A 15,196-nucleotide genomic window follows, 5' to 3' on the forward strand; every position below is an offset into this window, starting at 1 on the left:
GTTTCTTTTTATACGTATTCTATAAATGTTAAAATAACTTATGTGAGGAAAGCAACGTAGGTTATGCTTTCAACATATTTTCTGTACTGTTGATCTGTTTTCTAGATTTTGGTTCCCATGTGTTGATTCATACTCAGAATTATGTACATGGAAATTAGAATTTACAGTAGATGCTGCAATGGTGGCTGTTTCCAATGGAGATTTGGTGGAGACAGTGTATACCCATGATATGAGGAAGAAGACCTTCCATTACATGCTTACCATTCCGACAGCTGCATCAAACATCTCTTTGGCTATTGGACCTTTTGAAATACTTGTAGATCCATATATGCATGAGGTAAATCATAGCTTCTTGCTCCTTTCTCTTGAAAGGTGGGAGACCCTTTCAATCCTGATAAAAAGAAGGATATTAATGAAATACTAAGTTTTTCGTAACTCTTCTTTCAACTATCAAGAATATCACTGGAGAGAAAAGGTTTCCTTATCTGATACATTTAATGATGTGAATTCTTGAATGAATTTCTTTCAAAATGTTTTCATATTAAAATTTCAGATTTTTTTCCCCAGAGGGCTTAGCAGTCCAAAAGAGCTTCAAGTATACTTTGATTAGAGTATGGGTTGATTTCTGTAACTAATTCTGTTCATTATTAATGTCATCTTTTTGTTCGGCATATGTTTATGAATGTTATAGTCTCAGAGATTCCATCTCTGGAATCTGAAATATTGCAATCTCAGAATTAAAAAGAAAGATTTGTTCTCACTTCAGCATATACAGCGAAAAGGAGGAAAGGTTGAGGCAAGCTTAGGATTCTGGTCAACACACTCGTGAAGGCTTTTCTCAGTTTCCTCCCATCTCATATCTTGCCACAAATCATATATCAATTCATAGTCCGAATAGTGCATTTAGGCTTCCTGAAGCATGAGACTTCTGGTGGTTAGAAAGTGGTTCATTGGTTATTGACCCTCTTGGCTCATACATCTTTAAAGTAACATTTGGATGAATCCCTCTTCATTTACTCTTAGTCCTTTATGTTTTCAATTTTACTTAGTTTAGTTTTTTTTTTTTATTTTAATATAATGCTTTTAGTGTGACCATGTATATCTCAACAGCATTTCTTTCAGTTATACAAGCAAAAATTGAGGGCACCCAGGTTTAGATTGTCAGTGAGCTCCTCAGTCTGCTCTTATATTTTCTTTCCTGAAATTTACAAGATTTATAAGATCACTCATGGAAAATATTCAAGATATTTTATAAATGGTGTTGCTGTTGCTGTCTTGACAATGACTCTTAAAAGTGTATTCACTGATAAGATTAGCAGTGAATTTTATTATTTTTGGTAAATGATCAACTTTAAAGTCAACATTTGAGTAGTATCTACTTTGTATTTGGAAGAATTTTTTTCCTACTCTGAGCCATTGGATAGGAGAAAGGTAAATGACAGTCAAGAAGTATTTTTCCTGAATGCTTAGAACCTATGACTTTTTCTCAAATAAATAGTTTTTACCGCATTATCGATAGATTTGCTATCATGTAGGTTTGTCTAAAAGCGAATCATTTTTTTGATGACTATTAATTTACTTTTTGTTTGTGTACCAAGAGGAGTGCTAATTGTGATGCATTTTGGGCCCTGACTATTAATAATACATAGATGCTCATCATTCATTTATGGTAGTTTCTAATCTGTTCTTTCATAAGGGTGTTGGAAGAATAATTTTTATCTTACATTAAAAACTTTCCTCACATCCACAGTCCTGTAGTAATCAGAACTCTTTAGCATGGTTTTCAAGATCTTCTGGAATTTGACCCCAATTAATTATTCTTTTTAGCTTTTTTCCCTATTACTTTCCTATGTATGTTTCTTATATGTAGCATAGTTTACTTGGATTTTCTTGACCTTACTGTATTTCTTCCTATCTTTGACTCTGTTTAGGATGTCTTTTTTTCCTATACTTGCCTATCAGATTGTCCTTTGTCCAATTCAAAAAGATTAGCTCAGATTCAGTCTCCTGCATGAAACATTACTGAGTCACTCTATTAAGAGTGATCTGTCATTGTTGATGCTCTTCATTTGGCATAGAGTCATAATGTGGGACAATGAAATGGTATGTGATATTTGAGTGTCTGGGTCCAAGGTGTGATGTAATGTCGTAAGAAAATCAGAATTACTATTTCTTTTTTTTAATTATTTTTTTTTTGTGAGGAAGATCAGCCCTGAGCCAACATCTGTGCCAATCCTCCTCCTTTTGCTGAGCAGGACCGGCTCTGAGCCAACATCTATTGCCAGTCCTTCTCTTTTTTCCCCCAAAGCCCCAGCAGATAGCTGCATGTCATAGCTGCACATCCCTCCAGCTGCTGCATGTGGGGCGCGGCCTCAGCATGGCTGGAGAAGCGGTGCATCGGTGCGTGCCCGGGATCTGTACCTGGGCCGCCAGTAGCGGAGCGCGCGCACTCAACCGCTAAGCCACGGGGCCAGCCCTAGAATTACTGTTTCTATTGCTGGCATTTCTTATCTCCTGACTACCAGTAAGCTTCCCTGCACCTTTCAATATGTAGTTGAGATATTAGAGGAGGACTACAGTAACTGTTCTTTATACATACTGAAGATAGTATGATTTATATTGACTATTAATTATTAAGATAGTACTATGATGTGCAGTATTCACTAGGTTAGATATTTATGAATCAAAGGTAGATTTAAAATAGGTCTTGGAAATTTAGATCTTTCTTGTTTTGTATACATATGCAGAAGAAATTTTTATTTAATTTTAAACCAAAGTTATATTTTGATTGGATCTAAGTATTTCACGGACTTATAATCCATAAGAATTTAATTTTTAAGGACAATGAATCTTTTGTAGTCAGTAAAAGTAATCACTAATTTTACACCAGCATTTTCTTTCAGTGCCATGAATTTGTAAAAAAAAAAAAAAAAAAAAATTATATGAAGGTTTTTTTTTTTTTGCTTGAGGAAGATTAGCCCTGAGCTAACATCTGTGCCAGTCTTCATCTATTTTGTATATGGGTTGCTGCCACAGCATGGCTAATGAGTGGTATAGGTCCATGGCCGGGATCTGAACCCATGAACCCCGGGCCACCGAAGCAGAGTGCACGAACTTAACCACTACACCATGGGGCTGGCCCTACATGAAGCTTTATAATTGAGATATTTAGGAAATTTAAAATATTAAAGTTATCTCTTTTAATCTTCTTCCCTGCTTTTTATTTTCAGGTTACTCATTTTTGTTTGCCTCAGCTTCTTCCATTGCTTAAACATACCACATCATATCTTCATGAAGTTTTTGAATTTTATGAAGAAATTCTTACGTGTCGATACCCATACTCCTGTTTTAAGACTGTATTCATTGATGAGGCTTATGTTGAAGTGGCTGCTTATGCTTCCATGAGCATTTTTAGGTCGGTATCTCTTCAAATTTGAAATGCTTAAATTTGGGTGATGATGTGAAGACAGGTTAGTTATTTTAGGATCAATTTTAAGATGTTTTGAACTTTTTCCCTTTAATTTAGATATGGTTGGGTTTTTCGAAAATCTAGTATTTTAAAAATTTAAAAATGCGGAAAAACATAATAAAGAAAATTTCAAAATAATCCGGAAGGCTCATATTATTTTCATCCAGAATTAACTGATACTAACATTTTACATATTTCTTTTAGTCTCTTTTCTGCTTATGCATTTTAAAAAACCATACAAGTTATTATGTAGATATCTAGTGGGGTTTTTCTTCCTAGCACAATTTAAAAATTTATTGATATTGTCAGAAATTTGTTTGCAAAAAAAAAAAGAACGAACTTCGTTTTCTTTCTTTTTCTACCTTCTTTACTTCTTTCCTTTCTTTCTTTCATTCCTTGCAAAGTTCCAAATTTAGAAGTTTTATGTCTCAAGCTGAACCATTTTAGTCTTTCTAGGCCTAAATTTTCTCATCTGTAAAGTGGGGATAATAAATACTGCTCCCGCATTCTCCAAAGTATTGTTACAAGGTCTAATGGGTCAATATATTTAAAAGGAAATAATAGGGCACAAAAAATTAATAGTTATTATTAGGGAAAGAATTCTGAAATTAGAAGAGCTCTTTGTAGGAGGTTCAGTTTCTGATTAGCATATCAGTTTCTGATTAATGATGCTTCCCCTACCCCCAAAAAGAGATGTTTATATTTTTCATAGAAATCAATAGGAAACATTGCAGTACTTGCTTTAAGCAAAAGTTGTTAAGATTATGGATTTCAGCTAAAATTTCAAAAGATGTGAAAGCTCTTTGAGAGACTATTCTTGTTTTTTTCTTTTATGTTTAACTTGAATTCCATTATTTTAAAAGTGTGATTACTTTATTTTGACTGAATAATTTATTTCTGGTTATAATTGACAATCTCTTCTCTTAAATTCCCAGCACAAATCTGTTACACAGTGCCATGATTATAGATGAGACGCCTTTGACCAGAAGATGTTTAGCCCAGTCCTTGGCCCAGCAGTTTTTCGGATGTTTCATATCCAGAATGTCTTGGTGAGTAATTTCAAAGTTTACAACTACTGAGAAAAAGAATCCAGAAATTTTTTTTTTTTTCCTGCAATGTAAGCTGACCTTTGTCCTAACTGCAGATAGTTTATTTAAAAGACACTATTCTATAGGTATTTAAAGAAAAATAATGAGTATAAATTTCATCCTAGATTTTTCACCATGAATTCAACATACACAGGTCTGCAATTTGCAATAAGAATAAGATAAGAATTTTGAGCAACAATTTCTTAAGAAACTGAATAAATGCTATAGATATAAGGATTTGAATGTACAGAAAATTATAGTTAGATTTTAATGTCAATGTTTAGTGCAATTGGTTATGTTCAAGATAATGTTTAAGGCAAGATAACAGTCCTCTATAATAGTGATATAGGGATTTTCCTGCTAGTGCCTAGCTTTGTAGTAATTTACTTGAAAGATGAGAGAGATAAGAACACTTTTTATTTTCTTTTTGATTAACTTGAGATAAATTTGAGGAAATACATGAAACTTTCTTAAGATTATAATTTATAAATGTGACCATTATGTGTTGTATATGAATCTTGGTTTCTTTTTCTTTCTTGTTGGAAGGGACAGGGCAGAGGGTAAGGCCTCTTTATTTGTAATTTTCCTAAAATTACATAGTTTCATTAAAGAATAATGCCTTGGAACATGGTAGGCAAAATGTTTGAATGAATGAATGGATAAATATACTAATGAATAAATGAATGAGTGGTGTCGATTGCGTTTCCTCTTGAGAAACCAAAAAATAATTAAGTAATTAAACTGTAGGTCCTGGAATTCCACTGATAATTATGCATGGAATTGGCAATAATAGAATGTGGACTTTAAGAATTGAGCAATACAGTCCTGGCTATGGGCAACTATTTCCTTAGAAGCAGACAGTGTGGACAGAGTTGGGCATGAGGGACGCAGCACTGCCAGAACAGAACACAAACATAGGTAGATTATACTTGGAATAAGACTGTAAAGCAGTCTTATAATTAAAAGTGAAGCCAGATGTGAAGAAGGTATAATGCAAGAACAAGTAGAACTTAGGTGAGGAAGTAAGAAAACCAAGAAATTTGTTAAGAAGGCAGAGAAGAACATTCTGTGCTTGTTCCATTATCCTCTTTGTCCTTATCTGAAGAATTTTTATGATTAAAAGAAGTTTATATTTTGACTTTTTGCTTAGGTCTGATGAATGGGTACTGAAGGGAATTTCAGGCTATATTTATGGACTTTGGATGAAAAAAACTTTTGGTGTTAATGAATACCGCCATTGGATTAAAGAGGTAAAAATAGCTAGATCGATTATCCACTTACAAGTCAATAGGACATGTTAGTGTTCTCCTGATTTCCAAGTCATATGTCCTTTATTTTTTTTTTTTTAAAGATTTTATTTATTTTATTTTTTTCCCCCCAAAGCCCCAGTGGATAGTTGTATGTCGTAGCTGCACATCCTTCTAGTTGCTGTATGCGGGACTCGGCCTCAGGATGAACGGAGAAGTGGTGCCTCGATGCGCACCCGGGATCCGAACCCGGGCCACCAGCATCGCAGCGCGCGCACTTAACCACCAAGCCACAGGGCCGGCCCCCTTTATTTTTAATAATTGTAAAATATTTATTGTCATTTGAAAGTTCCTAATTTTTCCCAGCAAAGTGAGAATCACTTTACAGAGAAAGACTAATAGTCTATTTTATCTAGTTTCCATTGTCTGTGTTGGCATCCAAAGACTTTTGTGCTAAAGAAGAGAATATTTAAGCTCCTTAAACATCAAGTTAGTTGTTAGATATGTCCCAGCTTCTGATAGTAGTCATTTTTAGTGTAATTCTGTGTTTCCTAAATTTGTTTAGACTTAGAACCCAGATTCTGGAGTCAGATTGTTTTTCCATCTGCCTCATACATTTACAAGGTTTGTGACTTTGGTTAACTTTTCCAAGCCTTTTCTGTGTAAGAAGAGTATTAGTAGTATCTACACCATGGATGAGATTAGTGAGACATCATACGTGTAATGTGTGTGGTGCCTTGTACGTAGTAAGTGCTGTTATGTGCTGGCTAGTCCTTTGGTGCATTTATGTTCTCTGTCACTGTCAGATCTTTTTCCTATTATTTAAAGATTTGGCCAAGAAGAAAAAGTCAAGTCTATTTTGCCTAGCCCTTTGTGTTCATATACATACACATTTTAATCATTTCATGCTCAGCTTCTTCCTTTTCAGGTGGAAAATTTCAGCCTTTAATATCCTCAATAAAAAGACCTCTCCATCTTCCCCCTTTTCTCATTTTATGTATCTTCATCATCCAAACCTAAACTCAAGTAAACAAAAAGGTAATTGTAAAAGATTTCAGACATCTAGAACTATGAAAAAATTCATATATCTAGAACTGGAACAGTCCATTCTTCATTTCCAAAACTATTAATGAAGGGGGAAAAAATAACATATAGCACTTAGAATGTTTTGGGCACTGTTATAAACGTTTTATAAATATTAACACTCTTAATCCTGCTCACTACCCTGTTATTATCGCCATTTTATAGATGAGGAAATTGAGGCACAAAGAGGTTAAGTTATTTGGCCAAAGTTAGACTGCTAGTAAGTAGTAGAGCTAGAATTCATACCTGGCTTTTAACCACTTCACTATGATTTTACCACTTCTGTATACTGCTTGTATAGTTTTTTTTTTTTAGATTTTATTTTATTATAATTTATTTATTTTTATTGCAGTAACATTGGTTTATAACATTGTATAAATTTCAGGTGTACATCATTATACTTCTATTTCTGCATGGATTACATCGTGTTCACGACCCAAATACTAATTACAGTCCATCACCACACACATTTGCTTAATCATCCCTTTCGCTCTCCTCCTTCCCCTCCTCACCTCTGGTAACCACCAATCCAATCTCTGTCTCTATGTGTTTGTTTGTTGTTGTTTTTATCTACTACTTATGAGTGAGATCATACGGTATTTGACCTTCTTCCTCTGACTTATTTCATTTAGCACAATACCCTCAATGTCCGTCCGTGTTGTCACAAATGGCTGGATTTCATCGTTTCTTATGGCTGAGTAGTATTCCACTGTGTATATATACCACATCTTCTTTATCCATTCGTCCCTTGATGGGCACTTAGGTTGCTTTCAAGACTTGCCTATTGTGAATAACGCTGCAATGAACACAGGGGTGCATGTATCTTTACACATTGGTGTTTTCATGTTCTTTGGATAAATACCCAGCAGTGGAATAGCTGGATTGTATGGTAGTTCTATTCTTAATATTTTGAGGAATCTCCATACTGTTTTCCATAGTGGCTGCACCAGTTTGCACTCCCACCAGCAGTGTATGAGAGTTCCCTTCTCTCCACATCCTCTCCAACACTTCTTGTTTCCTGTCTTGTTAATTATAGCCATTCTGACGGGCGTGAGGTGATATCTCATTGTAGTTTTGAGTTGCATTTCCCTGATAGTTAATGATTTTGAACATCTTTTCATGTGCCTGTTGGCCATCTGTCTATCTTCTTTGGAGAAATGTCTGTTCAGGTCTTTTGCCCATTTTTTAATTGGGTTGTTAGTTTTTTAGTTGTTGAGATGCATCAGTTCTTTATATATTTTGGAGATTAACCCCTTATCAGATATATGGTTTGCAGATATCTTCTTCCAATTGTTAGGTTGTCTTTTCGTTTTGTTGATGGTTTCCTTTGCTGTGCAGAAGCTTTTTAGTTTGATGTAGTCCCGTTTGTTTATGTTTTCTATTGTTTCCCGTGCCTGGTCAGACATAGTGCTTGAAAATATGCTGCTAAGACTGATGTCGAAGAGCGTACTACCTGTGTTTTCTTCTAGAAGTTTCATGGTTTCAGATCTTACATTCGAGTCTTTAATCCATTTTGAGTTAATCTTTGTGTATGATGTAAGATAATGGTCTACTTTCATTTTTTTGCATGTGGCTGTCCAGTTTTCCCAACACCATTTGTTGAAGAGACTTTCCTTTCTCCATTGTATGTTCTTGGCTCTTTTGTCGAAAATTAGCTGTCATAGATGTATGGGTTTACTTCTGGGCTTTCAATTCTATTCCATTGATCTGTGTGTCTGTTTTTGTGCCAGTACCATGCTGTTTTGGTTACTATAGCTTTGTAGTATATTTTGAAATCAGGGAGTATGATACCTCCAGCTTTGTTCTTTTTTCTCAGGATTCCTTTGCCTATTCGGGGTCTTTTGTTGTTCCATATAAATTTTAGAATTCTTTGTTCTATTTTCGTGAAAAACGTCATTGGAACTTTGATAGGGATTACATTGAATCTATAGATTACTTTAGGAAGTATGGACATCTTAACTATGTTAATTCTTCCAATACAAGAGCATGGAATATCATTCCGTTTCTTTGTGTCTTCAGTTTCTTTCAGCAATGTTTTATAGTTTTCAGTGTACAGATCTTTCACCTCTTTGGTTCAGTTTATTCCTAGGTATTTTATTCTTTTTGTTGCAATTGTAAATGGGATCGTATTCTTACTTTCTTTTTCTGCTGCTTCGTTGTTAGTGTATAGAAATGCAACTGATTTTTGTATGTTGATCTTGTATCCTGCAACTTGACTGTATTCGCTTATTACTTCTAAAAGTTTTTTGGTGGATTCTTTAGGATTTTCTATATATAAAATCATGTCATCTGCAAATAGTGACAGTTTCACTTCTTCCTTTCCAATTTGGATCCCTTTTATTTCTTTTTCTTGCCTGATGGCTCTGGCTAGGACTTCCAATACTATGTTAAATAGGAGTGTTGAGAGTGGGCATCCTTGTCTGGTTCTTGTTCTTAGAGGGATAGCTTTCATTGAGGATGATATTAGCTATGGGCTTGTCATATATGGCCTTTATTTTGTTGAGGTACTTTCCTTCTATACCCATTTTACTCATAAATGGATGCTGTATCTTGTCAAATGCTTTCTCTGCATCTATTGAGATGATCATGTGATTTTTATTCTTCATTTTATTAATGTAGTGTATCACGATTGATTTGCGAATGTTGAACCATCCCTGCATCCCTGGAATAAATCCCACCTGATCTTGGTGTATAATATTTTTAATGTATTGTTGTATGCGATTTGCTAGTATTTTGTTGAGGATTTTTGCATCCACGTTCCTCAGTGATGAAATGCCTATAGCGGGAGCGCTCCCCGGCTCAGCTCCCCCCCGCTCCATGGAAGGCTGCATACCATTGGGCTGCTCCTGGGCGGCCGTGAAGCACTGTGGCTTGTGAAGGTGGTGTTTTCCTCTCCAGAAGGGAATTTCTGCCTCTTCCACCTCAATTAGGATGGTCGTTTGTTGCATGTGTTCCTCCTATCCAGTCTTCAGTTCTCTCTCAGGCGTAGTTTTTTCAAGAGTAGTTGTAAATGGGCTATATCCGTGGGAGGAGGTGAATTCAGAGTCCGCCTATGCCACCATCTTGACTTGTCTCCTCTGCTTGTATGTTATTTAGACTAGTCATGAGTTTCCAACACAGTTGTGTTGTCTTTTTTTCAGTGAAACTTTTTTTTTTCACTTTGATCTACGTCATATTAGAGAAGACTGGAGAAGTTTTAAAATGATAGATTCATGACATAATTTTATCTCTCTTTCTTTTTACTTGCCTAAATCCTCCACCAGAAGCAAAATACAGAGAAAGAAGAAATAAACTTGGAACATAGGTCAGAGGGGATGGGAAGAGCCATTAGGAAAAGTTGCCAGGCTACTGGCCAGCCCTGAAGTCACAAAGTAGAGAATGCGTTTTGGCTTTTATCATTCAGCCATCTGTGTAGCCTGCTTTGTTTATAAGGATGTAAACTACTCTCCTAACACATTTTATTTATTTTAAGACATTTACATTCTGATTCTAGGAAATGAGAAATCCCAGTTCAGTTCTAAAATTTGATATATAAAAAAATTTTCACTGACTTCTATTTTTATGTCTTGTTTAGGAACTGGACAAAATAGTGGCATATGAACTAAAAACTGGTGGAGTTTTACTACATCCCATATTTGGTGGAGGAAAAGAGAAGGATAAGTATGTTTATTGTTCAGAGATTGTATTACAAACCTTGTTTTGTGGGATCACTCTTTTAGGATCATTTGTATGTGTGTTGAGGCCCACACAGACCAAAGGAATAGTAATAATAGTATGTAATAATACTAAGGCCACAAACACTGGTAATATTCTCATTACTCCTTTCATTACTTTACTATTTTTATTGAATATGATGACTATAAATGGATTTAAATGTTAAAAGAAGACTCTTAAAAATATAAGGCTTTCTCTTTACCATGTTAAATTTTCTAATGCTACTATATTGTACTATTCCCATAAAAGCTTAAAAATAATGGAAACAAGTATTTTGTTTACTACTGATTTTTAAGTCTAAGTAGATAATTTCAGCATCAAGACATCTTACCTACACCTGTTTATCTGAATGGTCACCTACCTGGATACTGAATTACTCTTTCCTTCTTTCCTTTTATTTCTTTCTCTCTTACCTTCCTTCCCTTCTCTCTTTCCATTAGTCTCTCGTTCTGTTTTTTAGCAAGTCACTATCAATGAGATAGCCGCTTATAACAAAATAATGGTGCTAGCAAGGATTCTTATTTATTCTAGGGTCCACAAATTCCCTAAGGGAGTATGGATTGAATGGAGTGGAAAACTTTTCTGTTTTTCACTAACCATTAACTGAAATTTTACATTTCCTTTAATTATGAATGTAGGCAACAGACAGTGCTGTGACTTTGTCAACAATGACATCATATTTTCTTGTCACATTATAATTGTTAGCAGATATCTTGAAATATTCTTTGCAGTTATCACTACCTCAAAATTACTACAGTAGACCACTGCTAGATCTTATTATTTAATGTATTAATAAACTAGCACATTTTTTTTATATTTTGATATATATATTTTTGATATATTTTTTATATTTTTAATAAAAATTAAAAATTAAGTGTATTTCATTATAATTGGTTTCCTTTGTAATCCAGTATATTTTATTTTGTACATTTAAAAGCAGTTTCTCAGATGGTAACCATACAATTAACTAGACTGCCCAAGTGTCTAAAAGCACAACAAAGGTTTAGAACCTTGAAGTTGTATAACCAATAGCTTTTTCTTCGTTGTAGCGTGGTCACTGACACAAGATTAAGCCAGTGGGAAAGCGTAGGAATTGAGAGTTACATAAACTTGGATTTTCATTGTTATTAATTTTTGTGATCTAAGAAAATTGTGTAAACTTTCTGTGTGTGTGTGTTGAGTGTGTGTGTGTGTGTTTTAATGTGTAAAATGACAGTGATGATCCATCTTAACCAGGTTGGTTATGAGGATTACTTGAGCTAAAGCTTCATACATAGTATACAATAAATGTTAGTTCCTTTGCTGCTTCTCCTGACTGCCTGCTGTATTTCACTTTCCCAGCATATAGAGACTTCCCATTGTATGTAAATATTATTTACATTAAATGCTTTTACCTTGGTTCTGCCCATTTACTTAGTTCTTGTTGTATGTTTAATTTTTAAACTTATGTATGGAAGCAGCACATGAATACATGTTTTTTGAAGAAGTCCCAAACAAGACAATTTAGAAGCATGTGGAGCAAAAAAGTAAAAGATCCTTTTTAGCCCTCTTTTGCAACCCCTCACCCCCACCAGTTCCTCTCTTTTTCTAAAAATTAACCATATCTGTATATTTTGGCAAGCATTCTGTGTGACTATACATAAATTTACTTTGTTCCATTTAAGAGCTATATAGTATTCCATTATACCTTGGAACTTATTTGACCTTTTCCGATTACTGTCCATTGCTAAAGCTTTTAAGCTCTTAAAAATTATAAGCTTGGAATTAATAAGGGAAATATAAAAGTAATTTTTCAAACATTGAATTGGCAAATATTTTAAATTTCAATATGCCATGTTTTTAAGGAGATGTAATGATTACTTTTATACATTTATTGTGAGAGTATAATTTGGTACACTGATTTTGAAGAGTAATTTGTTGGTACCAACCAAAATTTAAAATGGATAATTTTTAGATTTAACAATTCTACGTCTAGGTATATTATCATATGGAAATTCTACTTCTAGGTATTTGCCATACAGAAATACTTGTACATGTATAGAAGATATTCACTACAGCATTATTTGAAATAGTGAAAAATGATAAACATCTTAAATGTTCATATATGTTGTAAATATTTTCTGCTGGACTGTACCTTTTAATGTACTGATCTCTTTTATCATGTCAAGGTTTTTAATTTTTACATAGCCAGTCTGGTCTTTATGTCCCCTGGATTTTATATTTTTCTTTAGGAAGATTTTTCCCACTCCAAAATTATGAAAAGAAATTTTTCCTGTTATTTTCTTTTAGTACTTTTATAATTGTTTTTATTTCTTTTTTTTTTTTAAGAATATATCTTTTTGTGTGTATGAGTGAGGAGGATTGGCCCTGAGCTAATGTCCGTTGCCAATCCTCCTCTTTTTTGCTCAGGAAGATTGGCCCTGTGTTAACATCTATACCCATCTTCCTCTACTTTATATGGGACCCTGCCACAGCATGGCTTGACAGGCGGTGCACTGGTGCGGGCTCAGGATCCGAACCTGTGCACCCCGTGCTGCCGAAGCAGAGCACGTGCACTTAACCGCTTGTGCCACTGGGCCGGCCCCTAATTGTTTTTATTTTAGATGTATAACCCATCTTGAATGTTTTTTTGTGCATGCTTTCACTTTGGGATCTTGATTGGAATTGTATTGATTGTATTGATGAATTTGGATAGAATTGAACTATTTACAGAATTGTGTCTTCCTGTCTGGGAGCTTGGCATGTGTTTCCATTTATTCAGCTTTTCCTTTATGTCCTTTCATAAAACTTCAAAATTTTCTTCCAGTTAAGTTTATTTTTAGATGTTGTCTGGTCTTTGTTGCTCTCATAAAATTGCTAAGGTATTCCCATGAAGTTTTTGATTTACTGTCTTGATGTAGCAATGAAATTTGTTGTTTACTTAATATCTAAATTTGTTATATTAATTAAATCTGTATTTTTTTTTTTTAGCCCGGCATCCCATCTACACTTTTCAATAAAGCATCCACACACACTCTCCTGGGAATACTACACTATGTTTCAGTGTAAAGCTCATCTTGTGATGAGATTGATTGAAAATAGAATCAGTATGGAATTTATGCTACAAGTAAGTATTAAAGTTAAGAACTTAGAACAGTTGTAAAGAAAGATCTGTTCTATATGTGTGTAATCTGAATCCTGTTCTGTAGAATAGGAGTTAGGGCATCTGGGTTTATAGCTGGAGTTCTGTTACTAATTAGCATTTGCCCATTGAGTACCTGTACATTTTGTTTGTGTTTCCTTAGATGTAGAATGGATGTCAATACTCAACCTACTATTGCAGGATTACAATGAAGATAAAATTAGAATGCGATGATGAAAGTAAAACCTATTGATGCATATGATTTTGTGTTCAGTATTATTTAGAATATTAAGGATGCAGTGCCATTTAGAAATGTTTTCAGTAGGAAAAAGCAAACTTATCTAAAAGATGTTTATTTTTGCTATTGCTAAATTCTGCCATATATTTTAAGCAAGGTTTGGTGTAAGTAGTTGAGACAGAATAGTTGAGGTAGTAGAAACCAGATGTATTATAAATGTTCCACTATTTTTTTTTCCATTGATAACATTCTTAGAGGTGAGTGAAAAATAATTTATTAATAATCTTTTTTAAAAAGCATTTTAAGTTTGTACTGAAATTAAGTTTCTTTAATCCTTCTGTCCTTCATGTTACCTTTAGAGTAAAGAACAGAAATATTAAATGAGAGATGGTTCATAAAAAGCCAGTCAACTTTTTAGGATGGCATAAATCCTAATAAGTATTCTCAACTTTATAATGCTTAGTTTCTGTGTAAATATCATAGCACAATAAATTATAGGTATTATATATTATTCTTATTATAATTCTTAATAAATACACTATTCATTGTTTTGCCAGTACATCATTAAAATCCAATTATGTTTATAGGAAGAATGGTTTTATGTTTTGACTGTTTAAGTCTTTGCATGTTTCTACTACTAGTAGTCTTTAGGACAATGTATGTAGTAAGATATGAAATTATTGTCTTCTATAATTGAGTATAATAAAATTATAATGCTTTGTGAGTATAGCACAGAATTGAAAGCAATATATATTATGTTATATGAACTTACTAAATGATACTTTTATCCTTACAGGTTTTCAATAAACTGCTAAGCTTGGCTAGTACTGCTTCATCTCAGAAGTTCCAGTCACATATGTGGAGTCAGATGTTGGTTTCCACATCTGGGTTTTTGAAATCCATCTCAAATGTCTCTGGCAAAGACATCCAGCCTTTAATAAAGCAGTGGGTGTATCCTTTTCAGTAGCAGTTCAATAAAGAGGTGGAAGGGACTAAGGTATGTATGTAAGGGGAAGGAGATAGAAGAGGGATTTGGGGGATGAAAGGAGGTAAGAACTATTTAAATTGCTAAATAATACTAGAAATAACCAGGAACTGTAAATCATTTCCTCTGAAGTGCCTGCTAATTACTGAGATACACATATGTCTGTATTTGTAAAATCAGGCATATTTTGAAGTACTTTTTTGTGTGTGAGTACAGAAATAGGCTTGCTGGTGGGGGAGGTAAATAGTCTG

The 15,196-nt window shown here is 34.1% G+C and overlaps 1 protein-coding gene across 10 annotated transcripts in view; it reads left to right on the plus strand.

Moving 5' to 3' along the window:
- Nucleotides 1-15,196, plus strand: part of TAF2 (TATA-box binding protein associated factor 2) — a 94,723-nt gene that overhangs the window by 21,079 nt on the left and 58,448 nt on the right. For all 10 annotated transcript variants that reach the window (XM_087447508.1, XM_014787992.2, XM_014787994.2 and 7 more), the window contains 7 exons: nt 106-337; nt 3,231-3,415; nt 4,405-4,518; nt 5,708-5,807; nt 10,462-10,547; nt 13,572-13,707; nt 14,757-14,911. In XM_087447508.1, the coding sequence (XP_087303634.1) occupies nt 106-337; nt 3,231-3,415; nt 4,405-4,518; nt 5,708-5,807; nt 10,462-10,547; nt 13,572-13,707; nt 14,757-14,911 (1,008 nt within the window). The remainder of the gene's footprint in view (nt 1-105; nt 338-3,230; nt 3,416-4,404; nt 4,519-5,707; nt 5,808-10,461; nt 10,548-13,571; nt 13,708-14,756; nt 14,912-15,196) is intronic.

This window comes from Ceratotherium simum, chromosome 23, assembly GCF_057802395.1.
Source record: "Ceratotherium simum simum isolate JZ-2026a chromosome 23, ASM5780239v1, whole genome shotgun sequence".
NCBI lineage: Eukaryota > Metazoa > Chordata > Mammalia > Perissodactyla > Rhinocerotidae > Ceratotherium > Ceratotherium simum.